The sequence below is a fragment of the Miniopterus schreibersii genome, assembly GCF_964146895.1.
Source record: "Miniopterus schreibersii genome assembly, chromosome: 2".
Classification (NCBI taxonomy): domain Eukaryota; kingdom Metazoa; phylum Chordata; class Mammalia; order Chiroptera; family Miniopteridae; genus Miniopterus; species Miniopterus schreibersii.
The window spans coordinates 76,338,819-76,354,055 of NC_138102.1; the positions used below are offsets into that span (position 1 = coordinate 76,338,819).

The window sequence follows — 15,237 nt, forward strand, 5'->3', positions numbered from 1 at the left end:
TTTACTGAGTATCTATTACAAACAAGGTATTGTATTTTAAGATGGTTTTGTACTTGTTTATTATCATATATTTAAAACATTGTGCTCTAAATAGCTATGCTAGGATTTTTACCCTCCAGAAATATTATATCTACTAAACTACAAGAATTATAATAAAGGCAAAAAGTACAAAGTTTAATAGTAGCTGGTTTAAAAATGTTTCTAATCTGTGTCTTATAGCTATTTACTTTCTACTATGAGTTTTTAAGTTTTCAAGTTAATATTTACCTGAAAATTTCAAATTAAATTTCTAATCATTGTAAGTATATACTTGTTTAAAAAAAAAAAAAATCCTCACCCAAGGACATATTTACTGATCTTTTTAGAGAAAGGAGAAGGGGGAGGGGAGAAATACTAACATCAACATGAGAGAGAAACATTGATGGACCACCTCCCACACATGCCCTGATCAGGGATCAAACCCACAACCCTCCCATGCATAGGACAATGCTCCAAGCAACTGAGCCACACCAGCCAGGGCAAGTATATTTTTAATGCTAAATCTAGGTATTTTTCTGTACTTTTTTGTGTAACAAATTCATAAAAAGTACTTTTTATCTTTTTAAGTCTGTGAAGTGTCAGACCTCAAGTTGGACAGCAGTTAGATCCAGCATCCAGTCTATTACTGAAATCATAAAATTGCACATTTATTGAAATTGTTAGTAAGAATGTGATGAGCTTTTCCTACAAATTCACCAGTATACATTCCGTTTTCAAAGTGCAAGCTTATAGTTTATTTTAGATATTGAGTATATCTCTGTTTGGTCAAAAAACTTTGATAGTTTCTTTTCCCTATAGCTAATTGGTACATTAAAAAAAATTATAGCCCGGCCGGTCATGGCTCAGCAGTTGAGCATCGACCTAGGATCCCGGAGATCAGGGTTCAATTCCCAGTCAGGGCAGGTGCCCGGGTTGCGTTCTCGATCCCCAGTCGGGGCATGCAGGAGGCAGCTGATCAATGACTCTCTCATCGTTGATGTTTCTATCTCTCTCCCTCTCCTTTCCTCTCTCTGAAATCAATAAAGATATATTTTTTTAAAAAAATTATAGAATCCTCCTCAGAGGTTACTTAAATGATTCATAACTATATACTTCAATTAATTAGGTATCAGTTTAAGAGAATATACAGTTTAGAAACAGATTTATTCTGCAGTTGTGATTCTTTAATGGAAGATCAATATATGTACTTTATTATCCATAATATTTGGATGGCCCTTTAATAATCATATAAGGCAAAAAGAAACTAAAAGCAGTTTAGAAACTACTAAAAGTAGTGTTTTGGGTTTTTTGCCATAATTTTTAAAATATATCTTTATTGATTTCAGAGAAAGGAAAGGAGAGGGAGAGATAGAAACATCAATGATGAGAGTCATTGATCCGCTGCCTCCTGCATGCCCTGACTGGGGATCGAGCACGCAACCCGGGCACGTGCCCTGACCGGGAATCGAACCGCAATCTCCTGGATCCTAGGTCAGTACTCAACCGTTGAGCCACACCTGGCCGGGCAAGTAATTTTTAAAGTATGTCAATATTAGTTACATGGGAGAAAATTTATACATTCATCAGGAAATGTACTTTTGTTTTGGGAAATTTACTTTGCATGGCTTGGAGCCTTAATTTTTAGAAGTGGCTAGAACAGATTCATATATGTATAGCATTTTCAACTCAAACTTTATTAAGATTATGGAGGTATAAGGTTTTTCCCCTATATGAAGAATTGTTTTGCTTCCATATTCTTGGCCACAGATTATGGGACTGAACTAAAATTACTTTACAATTAATAATGGTTAGTATTTATTGAAGAAGTTTGAACTTTCCCCCTTTTTTACCAGTAGGATACCTGGAAATGGATAAACCCATTTGTTTCAGTTATATACTTTCTAAAAAATTAGTGTGACAATGCTGGCCTTAGATGAAATAGTAAAAACAATGTTTTGAAACATTGCTTTTAAGATAATATAAATTTCATAAGAGCTTAATAAAGAAAATTTAATCTATTCAGTTCTGGAATCATAGAATCGTTAAGAGCAAAAACATCACTTTGTAACTGCCACCCTTGTCAGGGTGCCCCCTGTAGCAACTGAGAACAAATTCATTTCCACCTATATGTGATGACCCTTTAAATATGAACACAGTTATTTTCAACCAGAAGACATCTAAATCCCCATTCCCCAAACATCCTTTTAGTTTCTTTAATGGCTTTATTATTTTAAACCCTTCACCTGTCTTAGCTCCCTTCTTCTGGTTATTCTTCAGGTTAATAGGGCCTCTCTCAAAAGTGACACTCAGAACGGTAAATCATATACCATATTTGGTCTGAAATATACCAAGGTTTGGTTAACTTTTTGTGATAGCCATTAAAATGTTTATGTTTGGGGAATAATTTTAAATAATAAAAAAGACTATGAGTAATAGAAATAGATCTATTCTTTGCCCTTTATCAAAAGAAAATAGAAGGGTTTTAATAAAGTAAACTTTACAATGGGTAAAAACTAAAATACTATAACTCATGACTCTCTCAGAGTGTTTATTGACTTGGGATGAGCCTTATCCTGGAAGTTGAGAGGACAGGGACCAGGAATCTGTTAACATTCATTTCTTACTTATTTTTAGCAAACAAAAATTGAGGCCCTCTACTTTCTGGAAGATATGACTGAGGATGTATGACCAGTTCTCTATGACAGTTGAGAACTACTTAATATGTGAAAAATTATTTCTTGTAGAACAAATCCATAAGGAAATGAGAATAAAATACAGCACACTCTGTTTTGGCAAAGAAATGCTTATGTGATTAAAACAAATTAACTTTTTAGGGCAGCTCTGAAGAAGTAATTTATTTTAAATAGGTGAATAGTTTACAGCTCTAGTGGGAACACCTTTTCCTTTTCTTCATCATAGGAGTATGCCCTGTTTTTAATTCCAATCCTTTAATTTTTGATGTTAATATTTCATTTACTTGTTGACCCCATACTGTTAACTTTTGACCCAGTGAACTCAGTAAACTGCAAAACTACTAATATAGTATGGTAGATACAAAACCTTTTCCTGATAAGAAATTCTTGTAACATATGCCTAAATCTAATGATCCCTCATGTATCTTTATTTCTACTCAAATTTCCTTTCCTTTTATATAAAATTGAAATTCCTTTAATTATTTAGATGTAAAAAATGTTAGTACTACATATGGTCATATTATAACTTTTATTTGCCCTTAAAACTAGACCCGTGGACTTGCTTTTGAACATTTCCCCTCTAATTATAAAATAATATGCATTAAAGAAAAATTTTTAAAAACCAGGAATGATCGGAAGGCATTGCTTCTGAAGGCCCCTTAATAATATACCCCTTTCTTTTGTTCTTCCCAATTGACAAAGGAAGGCTCTATATTTGTCTTTCGTATATTAGCATTATTGAATTTGATTCACTTTGTATTACTGAATACTGTATTTTGTTTCTTTTCTTTAGGAAAATTGATGTTCGTATCTTGTAGACTAGAGGGTCCATCTTTCAGGCATCAGAGAACAAAGTAGGAAAGACTTGGGGAGACAATGGGATCTCTCTGATCCACCTAGGTCACACTCTTCTTACTATGAAGGTATCCATAAGGGTACATTCACTTTCATCATTTTGGGGATGAGGACTGGGCAGAAACTAAGGGAGCACAGATAGATTAAGTATTGTCTATGACAGTAGAATAGGAGTGAGAGGAAGCTCAGTTTGTAGGGAATCCAATTCCTATGTGGCGTTGTGTGTGAGGTATGTTTTAAAGAAATTCTGGCGAACTAACAAGGTGTAAAAATTACGTTTTGTTATATAAGATTAATAAGAATCCTATTATTATTTATTGAGCTATTTAACATGCATCTAATAATTATTATGGATATATTTAAATATGCTATATTTACTTTATTCAAAAGTGATCAGAGAGTTAAACAACAACTACTATGTGTTAAACACTGTGAGGTATAGGGGTATGAACAAGATTTCTGATCTCTGGGGATAGTGCAAGTTGTATATGTTCCTGCATAAACCTTCATGGTTTGATAATAATGTAATGTGTTTGTCATTTCATAATTTAGATACTAGGAGCAATGTTGTAAAATGTACTTTATTATTATTTTTAATAAATGGAAGTATTTTTGTGTGGTTTTACAGTCATGGTGGGGAATAATGAGATTTTGGGCTACGAAAGTGCTAGAGATGAGAGAGAAATCTAGAATGACTACCTGGTCCCTGGCTTGGTTGTAGAGTACAATGGTGGTATAATTAACTAGGATAGAGACAAATAGAGGAAGAATTGGACTTTGGGGGATGTGTGTGTGTGCGCGTGTGTGTGTTTGGGTGTGGGATGGAAAACTAAGAAAGGGGAGGAAGATGAGATGCTCCATGTGGACATATTTGAATGAATATGGAAGATTAAGTGTCAGTGGGATATTCATGTAGAGAAGTTGAGCAGGGAGCTCAACATATGTGTCTGAGGTTTTGGAAAAAGGCCTGGGCTGGAAGTAGCTATCACTAAATAGGTGATATTAAGGGGATAATGGATGTCATTGCTCATAGAGACTGAATGTAGTGAGAGGAAATGAGAATCAACATTAGTAAGTGGGCAAAGAGGAGGCAGCAAAAGAACTGAGAAGAAACAGCAGAGGGATGGAAGGGAGCACCATCAGTGCTCAGTGTTAGAGAAGCCACTGGGGGAGAGGTTTCAGAATGAAAGAAGTCAGAAGATAAGACAGGTCAAATAAATTGAAAAGATCATGAGATTTGGTAATTGTGCTATTAGTAATGTTTGCCAGGACACTTTGAATGGATTGATGGTGGCAGAATTCTGTTGTGTTGGGTTGAAAAGTATATTAAAGTTGAGAATGGTTACAATAGATTTATATTATTTCAAAGCTCTTCATTTCTTCTTTAAAAGGGAAATAACGAGTGCTGTTATTACAAAATTGGATATTACAAAATTGAGGAGATTTTACAGTGAAGAGAGCAAAAGAAACCATCAATAAAACAAAAAGGGAGCCCACTATATGGGAGAACGTATTTGCCAATGGTACATCTGATAAGAGGTTAATATCCAAAATATATAAGGAACACATTACAACTAAACAAAGGGAAGACAAACAACCAGATTAAAAAGTGGGAAAATGACCTAAATAGACACTTCTCCAAAGTGGACATACAGATGGCTAAGAGACATATGAAAAAATGCTCAAAGTCACTAATCATGAGAAAGATGCAAATTAAAACAACAATGAGATATCACTTCACACCTGTCAGAATGGCTACCATCAACAAATCAACAAACAAGTGCTGGCAAGGACGTGGAGAAAAGGGAACCCTAGTATATTGCTGGTGGGAATGCTGAGTGGTGCAGCCACTATGGAAAACAGTATGGAGTTTCCTCAAAAAATTAAATATGGAACTGCCATTTGACCCAGTGATCCCACTTCTAGGAATATATCCTAAGAAACCCGAAACACCAATCAGAAACAACTTATGCACCCCAAGTTCATAGCATCACAACTTATAATAGCTAAGATTTGGAAACAGCCCAAGTGCCCATCAGTAGGTGAGTGGGTAAAAAGGCCGTGGTACATTTACACTATGGAATATTATTTAGCTATAAAAAAGAAGCATCTCTTACCCTTTGGGACAGCATGGACGGAACTGGAGAGTGTTATGCTAACTAAAATAAGCCAGTCAGAGAAAGACCAATATCACATGATCTTACTCATATGTGGAATATAAAAAAAATAAAATGTGGGAAAAGGGTCAGCAGAGAAGAGAGATGAAAAAGAGAGATAAAGGTAAAGCAAGATTCTGTAGGAGAAGAGGGACTATGGGATCAAGGGTGCACATAAAGGAACTGACTTGGAAAAAGAGAAAGGATAATTCTTCCTCTGTGATTAGAATGAAGCAGGTGAAGGTAGTTATATGTGTATAACTTGCAGAGGTGGAACAAGAGGATGAGGGAGGTTAATAGCTAATAGTTTTTATTTTTTTCTGATAAAGGAAGCATAAAAGAGATAAGGGCATTGGTGAAGTAGCAAGTTTGAGTTGAATTAAGATAGTATAGCCCGGCCAGGCGTGGCTCAGCGGTTGAGCGTTGACGTAGGATCCAGGTGATCGGGGTTCGATTCCCGGCAGGGCACATGCCTGGGTTGTGGGCTCGATCCCCAGACAGGGCATGCAGGAGGCAGCCGATTAATGACTCTCTCATCGTTGATGTTTCTATCTCTCTCTCTCCCTCTCCTTTCCTCTCTCTGAAATCAATAAAGATATATATTTTTTTTAAAAAAGATAGTATAAAATATATGCTCTAAGGAATGGGATAGGATGAATTAAACCAGTGGACAAGGTTATAAGCAGGAGAGACTGATGTACCTGGGAATCTAGCCTGATGGGAAAATATTTGAAGCTATGTGGGAGATCATGGTTTGAAAGAAAAGAGAATAGTTGAGGAATGGAGGTTCAAAAAGAAAGCTGGTGTTTAGGGAGTAATGGAGTGAAACAAACTAGGACAGTAAATGGTTGTGGTCAGAGATCAATATATTGGAGTCTAAGGCTGTGGAGCAATTTCCTGGTAATCAGAAGGTTGAGGGTGTGGCTCTGGGTATGGATTGCTGAATGAAGTAGATGTGAGCGGGTGGAGTGAAGAATTCAAGGTTGTTGGATGGGTTGTCCATATGGACACTGAAGAGTCACACAATAGCAGAAAATGCAAGGAGGTGGATACTGAAAGCCAAGTGCCAAAGTCCTTGATGAATAAGGGAGGGAATGATTGGGCAATTAAGTAATGAGAATGAAAGCAATAAAAATTTTCCAAGATTGTTGATCACACCCTTGTTTTTCTCACAAATTAAGTCATGAGGGCAAGGACTATGTCTTATTTAATACTGCCAATATTTGTTAAATGAATGAATAAACAAATGATGTCATCATTTTGAATAAGTATTCATATTGAATAAGTATTTATGAAAACTTTGGGTTTTCCTTACTACAAGCAGTTAATATTAAAGAAAATACAAATGAGTAAGATGTATTATTCCTAGCAATAAATATTCAGCTATAATATACTTTAATGGCTGAATATGTATTCTATTATAGAATATAAGGATGTACTGTAATTTAAACACTTTCTTATTTGGGGGTATTTATATTGATTGCAACCAATTTTTTTCCTACTGGTAAAGGAATAATCTAATATTTAAATTTTTGCTTTATTTCCTTATGATGCAGTCTTAGAAGTGGATTTTTTTGGTAGTATCTTTATAGCGAGCCCATTATCTCTATTTTAGGCCTATTTCTAACAGGTTTCTTTATGTGCATTCTTATTCTATCCTAGATGGGAATCAGAAAATTGGACAGTTTTTCTAACAGCCAGAAGAGTGAGAACTGGTCCTTCTTCACAGGAATAATTATGGGCGTTTTAAACACTTGGAATCAAGTACACTTTTCATGAGCACCATTAGAGATGATTCATGAGCTGAACAGCAAGATATAGTGGTCAATTCAGAAATGCATATTCAAATTAAATAAAAACCTCTATGAATAATCTACATTTGTTGACAGAATCCAATTTTAGGAGACGTTTTAATCATGAATAATCATCAAAGTCATGGCTCCTCAAACTTTTTTACAAAAGTGTAGTTAATAGCAGAGAAGAAAAATTGCCTAGAATGTTGGTCCCAAGCTATAATTTTCTTTAGTTTCACATTTTGTCTTAAATTTAATATAAATGTTGCATTATATACCATAATAATCCTATGTGTAGTATAAATATACTGCTTATAAATCTCTTTAAAATCTCTGAGTAAAATTGATATCTGAGAAGATGCCTCATGTTTATTCAGTCACTTTTAACACCCTGGCATACCACAAGTTCTTTCCCCAAGCTGGACTTTTGAGGCAAGGTTCTAGGCTATTTCGTGGTTGTATAATATGCTCCTTTTCATTTTTCTCTTCTACAGTTTAGCCAAGGCTGTTTGTAGTATGGCAGGGAATAGATTAATTGATGCTTGCTCACTTTGAACCTGGGAGTGTTGCAGAGAGACTGAAAATTCATAGTGAAAATTCAATTATCATCTCCAACAGACTGCACGAAAGTTTTTTCAAACAAGAGGAAAATGATACCAGATGGAAATATAGATCTACATAGAGGAATGATGAGCACTGGAAAAGGTTAACAGGGTATATGTGAAATATTTTTTAAAATTCTCTTAAGATAATCAACTGTTTAAACAAAAATAATAACAGTGTATTGTGGGATTGATAATATGCATAAGCAAAATACATGACAACACTATTATAAAGGCCAGGAAGAGTAAAATAGAAATATGATATAAGGTTCTTTGGCTATATGTGAAGTTGTGTAATATCACTTTAGACTGTGATAAGTTGAACATGTAGACTATAAATCCTAAAGCAACCAACAGAATAACAAAACAGTTATAGCTAATAAGCCAACAAAGGAGAAAAAATGGATTCACAAAAAATAATCTAAAAGAAGGCAGAAAAAGGGGGAAAGGAAAAATGAAGAGATGGAACTCATAGAACAGATGGAACAAATAGAAAATAGCAAAATGATAAACTTAAATGTAATATCAATAATCACATTAAATGTAAATGATCTAAAAAAAATCCTAATTAAAAGGCAGAGATTGTCAGATTGGATGGAAAGCAAGACCCAACACACTTTACATACAAAGACACAAAACCTTTAAGAATGAGAAGATGGAAATAATCTACATGCCACTGCGGACACTAATAAAAAGAAAACTGGTGTAGCTATATTAACATGAAGAAAGTAGATTGCAGAGCAAAGATTATTACCAGGGATAAAGAAGGCCATTCCATAATAATAAAAGGGCCAGTTAATGAGAAGAGTATAACAATCCTAAATATTTATGCCCCAAATAACAGACCTTCAAAATATGTGAAGCAAAAACTGATGGAACCACAAGGAGGAAACAGACAAATCCACAGTGATAGAGATTTTAGTACCTCTTTTTCAATAATTGCTAGAATAACTTGAAATTTAGCAAAGATATAGTAAACTCAGTGTTTTCCACCAATATTACCTAATTGACTTTTCTGTAACATTCACAATAAAAGAATACATATTCTCTTTAAAGTGTACATGAAACATTTACCCAGAGAAACTATATTCAAGGCTAGGGGTCAGCAAATTATGGCCTCGGGGCCAAATCTAGCCTGGTTTTGTATGGCCCATAAACTAAACATGGTTTTTACAAGTTGAGAGGTTTCTTTAAAAAAAAGAAGAAAATATGTGCCAGAGACTGTATGTGACCTACAAAGCTTAAAATATTTTACTATTGGACTCTTTATAGGAAAAGTTTGCCTACTGACCTCTGTTTTAGGCCATAAAGCGTGTCTTAGTACATTCTAAAGGACTCAAGTCATGTCAAGTATTTTCTCTGACCACAATGGAATTAAATTAGAAATCAATAACAGAAAGCTAACTGGAATATCCCCAAATATTTGAAACCAAAATAGCATGCTTCTATATAACCCATTGATTAAAGAAGGAATAAAAAATGAAGTTAGAAAGTATTTTGAACTGAAGGAAAATAAAAATGCAACATAACAAGTTTTGTATAAATGAAATGCCTATATTAGAAAATACAAAAAGTCTCAAATCAGTGGTCTCAACTTCCACCTTAAGAAACTAAAAAAGGCCCTGGCTGGTGTGGCTCAGTTGGTTGGGCATCATCTCATACACCAAAATGTTGCTGATTCCATTCTCAGTCAGGGCACAAGCCTGCATTATGGGCTTGATCCCTAGTAGGGGCATGCAGGAGGCAGCCAATCAATGTTCCACTCTCACATTGATGTTTCTCTTTCTCTCCCTTCCTCTCTCTCAAAAAAATCAATAAAAATATTTTTTTAAAAAAAGAAACTAGAAAAGAAGTGCAAATTAACTCAACAAAGCAAAATAAATGAAATAAAGATCAAAGTGGAGATAAATGAAATGGAAACAAAAATCAATTGGGGATATCAATGTAATCAAAATCTGGTCCTTTGAGATCAGTAACATAGATAAGCCTTTAGCCAGACTGGTCAGGGAAAAAAAAGTAAGAAGGCACACATCAGGAAGACCAATATCAGGAAGGAGAGAGGTGACATAATTACAAATTCTACAGACATTTAAAGGACAATAAGGCAATATTCTGAACAATTTTAGGCAAAAAATTTCAACAACTTAGATGACATGGCCAATTCCTTGAAAGACATAAACTAACAAAGCTCACTCAAGAAGAAATAACCTGAATAGTTATTTATCTGTTTTTTAAAAGGTGAATTAGGGGTTTAAAACATTACCACAAAGAAAACTTCTGATTCATACGGCTTCACTGGTAAATCCTTCCAAACATTTAGGGGAAAAACACACACATATACATAAACTCTTCCAGAAAAATGAAAATGTTCTTTGAAGTCAGCATTATCCTGATACCCAAACCACACAAAGACATTACAAAAAAAGAAAGTTCAGTAAATGTTGCTGAGAAGAATTAAAGATGACTTAAACAATTGGAAAGATATATCTGCCTCATGGATTCATATTGTTAAGATGTCACTTCTCCCCAAATTGATCTATAGGTTCAATACAATCCAAATTAAAATCCCAGTAGGCTTTTAAAAAAATTGACAAGCTGATTCTAAAATTCATATAGAAATGCAAAAAAAGAAAGTTCAGAAAGTTTCCCCCATGAATATAGCTATAAAAATTCTAAACAGAATTTTATCAAATCCAACAATATATAAGAAGGATAATATTGGGTGAGGTTTATCCCAAAAATATAGGATTGGTTTAAGATTCAAAAATCAATCAATGAAATTCACCAAATTAAACTAAAAACAAACAAACAAACAAAAACAAACAAAAAACTGATCATCTCACTAGATGTAGAAAAACATCCAACAAAATCTAATATTCCTGATTTTTTTAAAACTCTCAGCAAACTAAGAATGGAAGGATACTTCTTCAACCAGGTAAAGGGCTTTTACAAAAAACGTGCAGATAACCTCATACCTAATGGTGAAAGACTGCATGCTTACCCCTTAAGATCAGGAGCAATACAAGGATGTCTGCTCTTACCATTTTTATTCAACATTGTAGGTTCTGACCAGTGTAAACAGGCAAAAAAGAAAACACATTCAGATTGGAAAGGAAGAAATAAAACTGACATAATCATCCATCTATTCAACTTGGTGGTCTCTACAAAAAGTTACTAGAACTAATAAGTTTAGCAAGATTGCAGGCTACATGATAAATATATAACAATTATTTATAGCTCTACATTCTAGCAGCAAACAAATGAAAATGCAAAAAAGTATATAGCATTTACAATAGCATAAAATATGAAATAGGGATAAATCTGGGGGAGGGGTGGGAAGAGATTAACCAAAGAACTTCTATGCATATATGCATAACCCATGGACACAGACAATAGTGCATGTGCGGTGAAGTCCTGGAGGGGGTGGGAACAGGGTGGAAGGGGTCAATGAGGGAAAAAAGGGGGACATCTGTAATACTTTCAACAATAAAAATTTTAAAAAATAAATAGGGATAAATCTGGCAAAAGGCATGAAAGATCTGTACACTGAAAGCTGTAAATATTGCTGAGAAGAATTAAAGATGACTTAAATAATTGGAAAGATATATCTGCCTCATGGATTCATATTGTTAAGATGCCACTTCTCCCAAATTGATCTATAGGTTCAATACAATCCAAATTAAAATCCCAGTAGGCTTTTAAAAAAATTGACAAGCTCAGTCTAAAATTTATATAGAAATGCAAAAATCTAGAATAGCTGAAACTAATTTTGACAAAAAGATCAAAGTTGTAGGGCTCACACTACCTGATTTTAAGACTTACCATAAATCTACAGTAATCAAAATAGTCTGTTAGTATGAAATAGACAAATAGATAAATGCAGCAGAATACAGAGTCCAGAAAGACCCACATACATAAAGACAACAGATTTTTTACAAAGTGCAAAGGTAATTGAGTGAAGAAAGAATAGACATTTTTCAATACATGGTGGTGGAAGAACTGGATATCCACATACAAAAATATGAACTTTGATTCATATGTCATACCATATACAAAAATTAACTCAAAAGTGATGACAGACGTAAATGTAAAACCTAAAGTTACTATACAACTTATAGAAGAAAATAAAAGAAAATTTTTGTGACTCTGAGTTAGGCAAAGGTTTCTTAGATCGGACACCAAAAGCGCAATTTGTAAATGAACAAATTGATAAATTGGACTTAAATTTTACAAACTTCTTTTCTTCAAAAGACACTGCTAAAAGAAAGAACAAACCACAGATTGGGAGAAATATTTGCAAAGCATATAATAAAGGATTTGTATCAAGATAATAAGACACTCTCAAAACTGAAAGAGAAAACAAAAGTCTCAATTAAAAAATGGACAAGAGACTTGAATAGTCACTTCACCAAGAAGATACCTGGATAGCAAACATGCATATGAAAAAGCACTCAACTGTATTGATCTCATTAGTCTTTAGGGAAACACTAAGTAAAACCATGATGCAATAACTAGTTATCTATATACAAAATATATATATACATATCTATTAGAACAGCTAAAGTTAAAAGTGGTGTTGAGGATGTGGAGGAATTGGAACTCTAATACACTTCTAGTAGGAATGTAAAATGATACAGGCAATCTGCAAAATAGTTTGTCAATTTCTTTAACAAGTTAAATATACACCAACATATGATCTAGTCATTTCAGTCTAGGTATTTTCCCAAGAAAAGAAAGCATGTGTTCCTACAAAGATCTGTACATGAATGTTCATAGCAGCTTTATTTTTTAAGTATCAAATTAGAAGCAACTCAGATGTCCATCAACAGGTGAACAGATAAATTGTGATATATTCATACAATGTACTATTACTCAGCAATAAAAGGGAATGAACTATTACATGCAACAACATGGATGAATCTCAAAATAATATTCCGAGTGAAGAGACAAAAAGCTGAGAACATACCATATAATTCTACATATATAAAATTCTAGAAAATACAAACTAATCTATAGGAACAAAAGCCCAATGGTTGCCTGAGGGGAGAGGTGCAAGGAGGGAGGGATTACAAAGAGGCAGGGGAAATCTCTAGGGATGTTGGATATGTTCACTCTCTTATTCTGGTGATGGTTTCACGAGTGTATACATGTTAAACATCAATTGTACACTTTAAATACACATGTTAAAAGTTATCAGTTGTACACCTTGAATATGTGTGGCTTACTGAATATCAGTTATACCTTAATAAATCTTAATAAATATATATTTTTAAAATGTATCTAGAGAAAAGGAAAATAATTTCAATTGTAAAATAAAAGGGAATTAACATTTATTTTAAACACACTAAGGGGCAAGTACTGGATAGGTGCTTTAAATAAGAATTATAGTATAAACAAATAATATCATTTGCTGTGTGCGAGGCACTGTTGTGTGCACTTTATATAAAGGTATTTAATCCTCATAATTCCTTGAGGTAGGGACTAGTATCTTCATTTTACAAATGAAATGGAGGCAAAAAATTGAGTGAGGTAACTAAGATTTGAACCTGGGCAGTCTGGTGTTTCAGTAGATCTTTATGACACCCATTAAGCTACATAATTTTGTTTCTAGTTTACAAAATGACAAGACTGCCTCACAAAGGCAGTAACTTTTTCAAAGTCACAGAATTTGTTAGTAATGTAGTCAAGATTTAAACTCAAATTTGTTTTACTTCAAAATATACATTCTATACTAGATTACCTCCATTTAGATTTGTAGTTAAATAGCAGGACTGAGGGATGCTGTAATACTACTGATAACTAATAGCTCAGTCTTACCCACTTCGGTGTTACCCACTTCTCCCACGCCCCGATACCGTTCAATATGTTGTCTGGTATGTTTGTTAGATATAGATTAGAATGTATATAGCACCAGTAAGCAACTTATAGTTTTGATACAATTCCATTTTCAATATTCATAGTATAGCTGTATTGGTTGAAACTAAAAAATTGAATATGTGACTTTGGAGGCTCTTTTCAGGCTAATATCGGGTATTTATTTTGTATGTTGTATGTTTTATCTTTAGGCATATAATTTGTAAGCTGGCTAGGAGCACATGCAATTAAAAATTCAGAACACTGAATGAGATAGTCCAGAAAAACTAAGTCTTTCGGTTTTATTCATTGTTATTCCCACGCACTAAGGGATCAGCCAAATGACGAGATAATGCTTAATAAAGGCCAGCTTTGTCTGATCTGAAGGAAAGGTTCCGAAGCTAGATCACCTCCTTTGAAATTGCTCTGAAATTGATAGTTCATCTTACAATCAAAGTTCATAATAGCCATTTGGTTTTCATTGCATTCTCTCATTAGTTCATAGGGTTTCAACCAATTTTTCTGTATGATGACTTTCACATGTATATCAACAGGCCCAACAGTTTATCAAGAAAGCTTGAGTCCTCTGTGTTCTAGTGACATCCCACTTAGACCTGACATTAAGTTCATTTTTTTCCTTCAAGCTGTTTCTTCCAAATTTCTTGGCTGTTATTGGTGACAACACAACTTTTTTGGACCTGTAAGCTTAGAATGTTAGGTTCATCACCTTAGTTTTTTTTCCTTCCCAAAAGTAAACAATTGCTAAACTTGTTACTTCTTAATAGTTACTTCTTTATAATGCACTTCAGGTATGTTCTTTTCATTTTTAAAATGCCCATTTAACCCAAGCTCTTAAATACTAAGTTTGTGTTGTAGCCTCTAGTATTGTATTGTATTATATTGCAGACTCTTGGTATTCTCCCCGGCCCCCTTTCTGTCTTACATCTTCTCCAACTAGCCTTTACAAAATATAAAATACTTTTCATGGAACACTGTGTAGAGAAGTTTCTGGGTGAATAAGGAAAACCTGACTGACTAGAAAAAGGGAATTTAAATGGAATTTCCTTTCCTTTCATTGATTCTACCTGGAAGGAAAGAAGAACAGAACTTTCAGGAACTGAATCACAACTTAGACAAATACCGAATGGGAGATTGTTGCTAGGAAGAGACTGATACTATATGATAATAACCATTGGAAAGTTAAAAGGGGAGACATAAATTCAGCTCTTGCTAGCTATTCTTTCCCTTTTTGCCCTCCACACACCTC

The 15,237-nt window shown here is 34.0% G+C and overlaps 2 protein-coding genes across 9 annotated transcripts in view; one reads left to right on the forward strand and one right to left on the reverse strand.

Annotated features, from left to right (window-relative positions):
• Window positions 1-15,237, reverse strand: part of LOC308553266 (uncharacterized protein) — a 115,781-nt gene that overhangs the window by 78,914 nt on the left and 21,630 nt on the right. The gene's annotated exons all lie outside the window — the stretch shown is intronic.
• LOC308553265 (uncharacterized protein) overlaps window positions 1-15,237 on the forward strand; it is a 39,672-nt gene that overhangs the window by 7,565 nt on the left and 16,870 nt on the right. The window contains exons 3-5 of one of the 6 annotated variants that reach the window (XM_081129068.1): window positions 1,365-1,509; window positions 3,505-3,634; window positions 7,385-7,486. The exons of 1 other annotated variant lie outside the window; for it this stretch is intronic. In XM_081129068.1, coding sequence (XP_080985194.1) covers window positions 3,629-3,634; window positions 7,385-7,486 — 108 coding nt within the window. In that variant the 5' untranslated portion in view covers window positions 1,365-1,509; window positions 3,505-3,628. The remainder of the gene's footprint in view (window positions 1-1,364; window positions 1,510-3,504; window positions 3,635-7,384; window positions 7,487-15,237) is intronic. 4 more of the 6 variants (XM_081129069.1, XM_081129070.1, XR_013998221.1 and 1 more) reach the window with 4 other exon arrangements.